General features: G+C 47.1%; 1 protein-coding gene across 1 annotated transcript in view; it reads left to right on the forward strand.

The window, feature by feature from the left end:
- The first annotated feature begins 8,204 nt into the window (after window positions 1-8,204).
- Window positions 8,205-8,833, forward strand: part of CCDC14 (coiled-coil domain containing 14) — a 22,676-nt gene continuing 22,047 nt past the window's right edge. The window contains exon 1 of the mRNA XM_032797040.2: window positions 8,205-8,277. Within this exon, the coding sequence (XP_032652931.1) occupies window positions 8,245-8,277 (33 nt within the window). The 5' untranslated portion in view covers window positions 8,205-8,244. The remainder of the gene's footprint in view (window positions 8,278-8,833) is intronic.

Genomic DNA, 8,833 nt, shown 5'->3' on the forward strand with positions numbered 1-8,833 from the left:
TCTGAGTACATTTCCCAGACCTGAAGAGCTCTGTGTAAGCTTGACAGCTTGTCTTTCTCACCAATAGAAGTTGGTCCAACACAAGATATTACCTCACCCACATTGTCTCTCTCTCACATTCTATTTGTGATCCGCTATAATCCCCAAATCCTTCTCAGATTATTCCCCATTTTGTAACTGTGCACTTGATTTTTCCTTCCTATGTGAAGTACTTTGTACTTATCTTTAATGAATTGCATCTTGTTGATTTCAAAGCAATTCTCCAATTTATCAAGGTCATTTTGAATTCAAATTCTGTCCTCCACTGCTTGCAATGGCCCTCAGCTTAGTATCATCTGCAAATTTTATAAGCATACTCTCCACTCCATTATACAAGTTATTAATTAAAATACTGAATAGTATTGGAGCTAGAACTGACCACTGGGGATCTTACTAAATACACCCTCCCAGTTTGACAGTAAACCATTGATAACTACTCTTTGAGTAATATCTTTCAGTCAGCTGTGCACTCAATTTACAGTAATTTCATGTAGACCACATTTCCCCAGTTTGCTTATGAGACTGTTGCATGGGGCTGTGTCAAAAGCCTTAGTAAAATCAAGGCATATCATATCTCCTGCTTTCCTCACATCCACTAGGCCAGTAACTCTGTACAGGAAGGAAATTTGGTTGGTTTGGCATGATTTGTTCTTGACAAATCCATGCTGACTCTTCCTTATAACTCTATTATCCTCTCTGTGCTTAAAAACTGATTGTTTAATAACTGGTTCTAGTGTCTTTTCTGATATAGAAGTTAAACTGACTGGTCTATAATTTCCCAGATCCACTTTGTTCCGCTTTTTTAAGAGAGGTATTATGTTTCCCCTTCTCCACTTCTCTGAGACCTCACCCATCCTCCATGAGTTCTCAAAGATAATTGCTAATGGTTCTGAGATTGCATCAGCTGGTTCCATAAGTACCCTGAAGTCCTGATGCTACTGTGAAGCTCACTTTGTATTTTTTATATATACCATGTTTATCACCATAGTAGCCGAGTGCCTACCAGTAGTGAATTAAGCAATGTGACTACACATCTTTCACGTGTTGCTTGTTCTCTCATCTTCTCCCCGTGGTAAGAAGTGTATGCAATGAAATGTCATGTTTTGATAGAGTTTTAGAGTATTTTTTAAAATATACATGTTACTATGCATTTATATTAGAAAAATCAACTTCAAATAAATGCATCTTTCACTTGGAGAAGAAGGTTGTGAGGTTTGTGACGGTCCTTAGTTCCTGAGAGAATTTGTTTCACAGTCCCAGCATGCACAGCTGTTTTGTCTGGTAGAAGCAACTGTTACACTGTCCCATTAACAGCTTTGAATGGACAACAGAAATGGCACGAATATGTATTTGTCTTACTATAATTTCATTTTCCTGACTGGGGCAGTATATCAATTGTAAAACCATCTGTGCCAGGCCTAACTTACAAGGCCATCGATGCCATTCCTTAAAAGGATTCTCCCTTACCTGCATCTAGGATCTCCTACTAGAGCAATGTCCCTCTCTTCCCTTTTCCATTCCTCGCTACTGTTTTAAATGTATTGACTGATCTTTCAATTTTGGTAAAAAATTTTGGTTGCAATTTCACTGTAACCTCTATTCCACTAGGTGGCACTTGTTGTCTACAAAAGGAGCCAGTGTCCTTCAGTTTATGCTATTGCCTAAGTAAATAATCTATTCAGTGGCAATAAAATCTGATATCAACAGTTATTTATATTTATTGCACAGTCCTTCCATCTCTCATGAAAATGCAAAGACATTGGGTAACATCCTGCATCTCAATAGATACTAATAATATAGTTCTGTGTTTCTCAACCCTTTCAGGTTGGCAACCCTTTATTCAAAGTAAATAACATTTCACAACTCTCTACCTTACATTTACTATAAAAGTAAGAATAAAAAAAGTATCAAGGATAACAATGGTAACCTTATATAATTTATTTGTTTGTGTGTGTCTGTGTAGGTTAACAGAGCACACTTGACTTTGAAGTGTAAGGTATGTGACCAATGGGGAAATGAGATTTTTCTTTGCTTTAGATTGTAATAAAATTTACAAGGCTGTCAATTAACTGCAGTTAATTCAAGCGATTAACTCAAAACAAATTAACTCGATTAAAGAAATTAACCGTGATGAATCACAGTTTTAATACCAATTTACATTTATTATAAATATTTTGGATGTTTTTCTACATTTTCAAATATATTGATTTCAATTACAATGCAGAATGCAAATTGTACAGTGATCACTTTATATCATTATTTGTATTACAAATATTTGCACTGTAAAGAAGATAAACATAAGAAATAGTATTTTTCATTTCACATCATACAAGTACTGTAGTGCAATCTCTATCGTGAAAGTGCAATTTACAAATGTAGAATTATTTTTTTACATATCTGAACTCAAAACCAAAACACTGTAAAACTTTAGAGCCTACAAGTCCACTCAAGCCTACTTCTTGTTCAGCCAATTGCTAGGACAAACAAGTTTGTTTACATTTTCAGGAGACAATGCTGCCCACTTCTTATTTTCGTCACCTGAAAATGAGAAAAGGTGTGTGCATGGCACTGTTATAGCCAGCGTTACAAGGTATTTATGTGCCAGATATGCTAAACATTCATAGGCCCTTCCATACTTTGACTAGTAGATTGCACTTTTTTACAGTGCAAATATTTGTAATGAAAAATAATAATATAAAGTGAGAACTCTACACTTTGTATTCTATGTCGTAATTGAAATCAATATATTTGAAAATGTAGAAAAACATCCAAAATATTTATAATAAATTTAAAATATTTTATTATTTAACAGTGCGATTAAAACTGCGATTATTTTTTTAATCTCATGGTTTATTTTTAATCGTTTGATAGCCCTAAAAATTTGCAATAGCTCATGTCTGTTTGATTGTCTTTTGTGACATCCCCCAATAGGTTGCAATCCACCAGTTGAGAAACACTGATAGTGCATCATGCTCTGATGTGTCCCCTGCAACACAAGGTAAAAGAACTGCTGTTTGCCACAAGCTGGGAATGCGTGACAGGGAATGAATCACTTGATTACCTATTCTTTTCATTCCCTTTGGGGCACCTGACACTGGCCACTGTCGGAACACAGGATGCAGGGTTAGATGGTCGCATTATGGCCGTTCTTCTGTTCTAACAGTTGGACACAAATCTTGAATGACTTCCTCCCCGCCCCCTCACCTAGGGGCCGTCCTTATGATTAATGTGCTATGCGAGATTATTAACGGTGCCCTCTGTGCCCTGATCTACTCTTGACACACAAATAAAGCATACAGTAACTGGAAAACTTGCCTACATGTCACGTTTTGAAAACCATTTTAAGCTTAATTAAGCACACTGTTATTTTGCCCCCCCTTGGGGGATACAACTCACTTGGACAAAGAGTGCGACTATAGAGAGACATTCTGATTTTTTGACAGAATCGATGCACATATGATTAAATTTTAAATTTGTCAATGATTTATCTGTGAGAATGTATACTGAAGGAGGTATTGAAACAAGCATTTTTTTTTATTAAAAGCAATCTTTCTGGCTTTTTGGCTGCAAAATCAGTAATAATGATCATCCGTATGATAAGACCGAAGCGTGTCTTGTTTGATTGCAAGAACAGCAGAGACCAGCTTAAGCGTTCCTGTTCGCTTGTAGAGCCGAGAATACGTTCTTAATGAGTCTTAGTTTTGAAAACTCCGTTCTCCTGATGCTACTGGTGTACAGGAATTGTCAGTAGCACATACAAGTGCACGACTCAGTAGAATGTAGAATTATGAATTAAGATAGTAGACTTAGAATGTGACACATCAGTGATTACGAGTGGCAAGTCCTGACCACCAAGTCCGCTGCTCAGGCAAACTGCCAGCTGAGTTAAATGTAAGACCCCCAAAGAGACGAAACGGTCAGCAGGCTGAGTGCGCTGGTTACTGCGAATCGCTAGACAAGGATGCCCAGGCCCTGCCTCAGCCCACTGCTGCCGTCTGTAGGTTTCTGGCCACAACTCCTGCCAGCCAGGATCCCGCTGCCAACCACCATCGCCTGCTACCAGCCTGGATTCTGCCTACCACAGCGTGCGCCAGGAGCAGAGTGCGACCCGGAGGCTGGGCTCCTGTATGGTAAGGGGCCAGCACGGGAACCCACCAGAGTAGCAGTAGCTGAGTGCGGCTGGCACCAGACGGCAGCAGGACTGAAGCCACTCGAACCCCCACCAGCCTGCCAGCCCTCGTCAGCCCAGCCCACCTAGCCCACTCAGCCTGCTGCCCGGTCGGAGTGAAGGAACCCAGGCTGAACAGCAGTTGAGTGGTTCAGCTGGCTGCTCAGCCCGACTCCACCCTGGGGTTCCTTGGGGTCCCCGCGCCCGCAGCAAGGTGCTGATGGGGCCGATGGCTGGTAATCCAGCTGGCAAATAGGCAGCGCCGGACCCGCAGATGCATGAGGCTGGAGCCGCTCAGCTGCCGCTCGCATACCATCAAAGATCAGCTCACCTGCCACTTTGATCACATTCCGTAGGTTGCGACTCCCTGCTTTAATACACTAGTAAGGAGAGGCATACATATTACAGTTGTGGAGGTCTTTATAGGGTAACAGGCTATTAGCGGAATCAGTAACATTTTTTGTTCTCTGTGAAAGACTGGCCCACTCCCGGCCTTCAAACCAAAGCTACCAACTAACTAATTTGCAACAACTAATTTTCCTTTTGTGGCTAAGATGATGATTGTTTTTTAAAAAAAATATTGAAAATTGGATTCAGGATTGTGCAAGAATTTTTGGCAAACAAGTTGTTAAATGACAATCTAAATGGCAACACAGTACTGCGCTGCATGCTTGGCTCACCCCCAGCTGCTGGATCCAACAGCTGCAGTAGAGGAGAGATAGGTGACAAACTGGCAGTACCCCAAAATCCACCCTTGGGGGTGCAGAGTGGCAACAGCAGCAGCAAACCCATCAGGTCCAATCACAACGCCAATGGGCACCAGCCACCACCTTACGGACCGATGCGTGAAGTTAGCCACATGCATTCTGATCTCAGGACGGGGCACCCTGCCCTGTGCAGCTCCCCCGGATGAGTGGATCGCTGGCAAGCTGCCAGCCCGGAGAGGCGCTCCCCAGCGTAGGCTGGCCAGATCCAGATATCCTGATTTATCTGGCCCGGTGACCTAACATTCTTGGGTCTTTGTCTTATATAGGCAACCATTACATTCCCACCTAGATGGACCAGACAGAAAGTGTAGAAAAATCAGGACAGGGATGGGGCGGGGTAAAAGGAGCTATATAAGAAAACGCACCCCAAAATTGGACTGTCCCCTATAAACATAGGGAATATCTGCATCGCTTGTACCCCCTCGCAATCCTGATTTTTCAACACATCCTGGCTAACCCCGAGCACCATCCCTAGTGTGACATTCTCAATCTGGCTCACTGCCGGAGGAAGTGAGTTATTTCATTTTCATGTCTCAGCAGGCCGCCAGCCACCCTCTTCCACTCGCCCTCCGGCACCTCACCCAATCCCAGCCCTGAGGAGGAGGGGAGGAGAGAGAGAGGGATGCTCTGGGCGAGAGGGAGAGAAGGAGGGGGCTCCGTGGGGAAGGGGGAGAATAATGGATGTTATGGGGGACAGCAACAAAGGATATCTGGTTCAAGCCACAAAAGAAAAGCCTGCCTCACCTCACCTCAGCCGGGGGAGAGAACTCACAGGTAGTCTTCTACCTCAAGGCGCTCTTCCAACCTCCCCCCCTTCCCCAGTAGACCCAACGAGCCAATCCCACATTCCTCAGACTGTGCAGCATTCTGCTCTCTCTAGACCAACCAGCAGCCGCTGCTCTTACAATGCTGTCCACTGCTTCCCGTCTGTCCTGGGCTGCCTGCAGAGTGGTGCCCCCAGGCAGAGTGAGGCCCTACGCATCTGCCTATTCTGCCTATGCCTAAGGACGGCCCTGCCCCCAACATTGGTTGCACTTTGTTATGAATGCAAAAAGTATCAGTTCAGCAGTGGAGCCTGTACAAGAGAAAGTAACGACAAAAGCTTACATGCAAATAAATTTGTTAGTCTCTAACAGGGTTTCTGAAACGGGGGTCGCCACTTGTGTAGGGAAAGCCCCTGGGGGGTTAGGCCAGTGTGTTTACCTGCCCCGTCCTCAGGTCCAGCTGATCGCGGCTCCCACTGGCCGCTGATTGCTGCTCTGGGCCAATGGGAGCTGCTGGAAGCGGCGCCAGCCAAGGGACTGACTGGCCACCGCTTCCAGCAGTTCCCATTGGCCCAGAGCAGCGATCCATGAGTACTACCAGAGGTGAAAATAAGCCGGTATGGTCTGGTACGGCATACTGCCAAGAGCCAGTATGCCATGCCAGACTGGACTGGCTTTTCTGGTGGGGATTTAACGGTCCCGGAGCTCCGGCCCCTGTGGGGAGTCCTGGGCCCTTTAAAGCACCACCCAAGCCCTGCTTCCGGAGCTCCAGTGGTGCTTTAAAGGGACCAGGGCTTGCCTCAGCAGCTGGGGCCTCTGGCCCTTTAAGTCGCTGCCACTGCCCTGCCGCCTCTACCCCACTGGGGGCTCTGGAGGCAATTTAAAGGGCCCGGAGCTCCCCACAGTGGCTGGAGCCCTGGGCCATTTAAATCATTGCAGGAACCCTGCCGCCATTACCCCAGACCTAGCCCAAGCCCAAGCCCTGCTGCCCTGGGGTAGCAGCGACAGGGCTCCCGTGGTGATTTAAAGAGCCCAGAGCTCTGCGGCAGCCAGAGTCTGAGGCCCTTTAATTTGCCCCTCTGCAGCTGGTAGCTCTAGGGTGATTTAAAGGCCCTGGGGCTCCCAGCCACAGCCAGAGCCCCAGAGCCTTTAAATCTTGAAAGGCCACGCCTCTTCCTGTTGAGGCCTTGTCCACTCAGGACTCCGGCATATGGGTAAATCCTTTAAGTTACTTTTATCCATGAGTACTCCTCATTCTTTTTGCTAATACAGAGTAACACAGCTGCCACTCTGAAACTTGTCACCATGCAAGGCACTGAATTTAGCCATATGAAGTGGAACTCCATCAACTTCATGAAAAAACTCCTACAGATAGAGACAAACATCTTATTTTCCAAATGCAAACAGATGGACATCATACCAAAAGTACTGAAGGTAGAAAATCCATTACAATCTACGTACCACACAGACTTTGCTGAGAGATTGTGCCACTCACTCTCAAAGAAACTGCAGAATCACCTGATCAACATGCTATACAGCAAACAGGGAACGATTCAGAATGTGCTCATTAAACCGAGTAAAAACTATTTCCCCGTGATAATTTTTCCCCTACTGTTATTCACATCTTCAATTGTTTGAAATGGGCCATTCTGATTATCACTACACAAGTTTTTTTTTCTCCTGCTGATAATGGCCCACCTTAATTGATTAGTCTTGTTAGAGTTGGTATGGCAACACCCATTTTTTCATGTTCTCTATGTCTATACATCTTTCCACTGTAGTTTCCAGTGCTTGCATCTGGTGAAGTGGGTTTTAGCCCACGGAAGCTTATGCCCAAATAAATTTGTTAGTCTCTGAGGTGCCACAAGTACTCCTGAACTTTTTGCTAACAGCCACCACTCTGAAACATCCTTGTTGTTACTTGGCTGTGACAGGAACAACCTGCCGCTTGTCCTGCAGTTAACTAGGCGTGAAAGCTGAACAGAAGTGTGAGATTCCCAGAGGGCAGTCTGAGAGTTGTGGGGGAACCTCTGAACATGGAGCCTGGGGATGGGGCGGGGGCTGAGGGGCCCCGGAGTGGTTTAGCACTACGTGCTGAGACAGCGCTGACTGAGGAGCCGTGTGCACCAAGTCGAGTCCCTGCCCTGCACAAGGAGCTCTGACAGCGCAAGACGCGCTCCCACTGACTGAGAGAGAGCGCGAACTACTGACTGACTTGGATCGATTAGTCCCGCTTCTCTTCTATCTACTGTTTCGCTGGGCCGTGACCTCCCACCACATCCTGCGCCGTTTCCTGACTCCGCCCACTCGCGCGCCCGCCCTCTGGCTGCGCCCGGCGCCTTGCATGGAGGGAGGGAGCCGGAAGAGGCGGGCTGAGAGGATGACGGCTTCCTCCCCTGCTGTGGCAGCCGTTGGCTCTGTCACCGAGTCGGGCTCCCGGATTGGCGCGCGACGTTTCTGCGCTGAGGGATGCGCGTAGTCCTCCCCAGGCCGGGGCGGACGAGCAATGTCGAGGCCGGGAGCTCTGCGGGGTCATAAGGTACCACCGTGGGGTTTGTTGGGGCGCGAGCGCGCCGGGGGACGGGGTTGAGTGTCCGCTGGAGGCGCGGGGCCTGGGCGCGAGTGTATTCTCGCTCTGGGATACCCGAGGTGGCGAGGAGCGGGGGCGTTATGGGTGGACTGGCCCCGCTTGAGCGCGCGTTAGGGGTCTTTCTCTGATCTGCGGGGTTGGCGAGCCACAATGGCGGTGGACGGGCCTTCTCGTTTTTCGGAGGGCAGGCTCTTGGGGTGCTGGGGGACTGGGATGGCTACCCGGTCGGTAGTGTGGGGGGCTCTTCTTGTGGGCTCATGTAAGGTGGCGAGGGTTGAAGGTGGGACTTTGGCTCAGACGGGTCAGGGGCTGGTGCTCGGGCTCATCTGGGTAAAAAGTTACAGTGGGGTAGGGGTGGGGTGTTGCTGGTACGAGGTAAGGGCTCACAGGGTCGGGGCTCTCCTTGGGTGGTCCCCTATGGCTCATGGGATGTTTGGGAGGTGACTAGGGCTCACAGGTTGAGGAGGCTTTATTCCTAGTCAATGGACTCGGGCCGCTAGCTGGG

This window comes from Chelonoidis abingdonii, chromosome 10 (assembly GCF_003597395.2).
Source record: "Chelonoidis abingdonii isolate Lonesome George chromosome 10, CheloAbing_2.0, whole genome shotgun sequence".
Taxonomy (NCBI): Eukaryota; Metazoa; Chordata; order Testudines; family Testudinidae; genus Chelonoidis; species Chelonoidis abingdonii.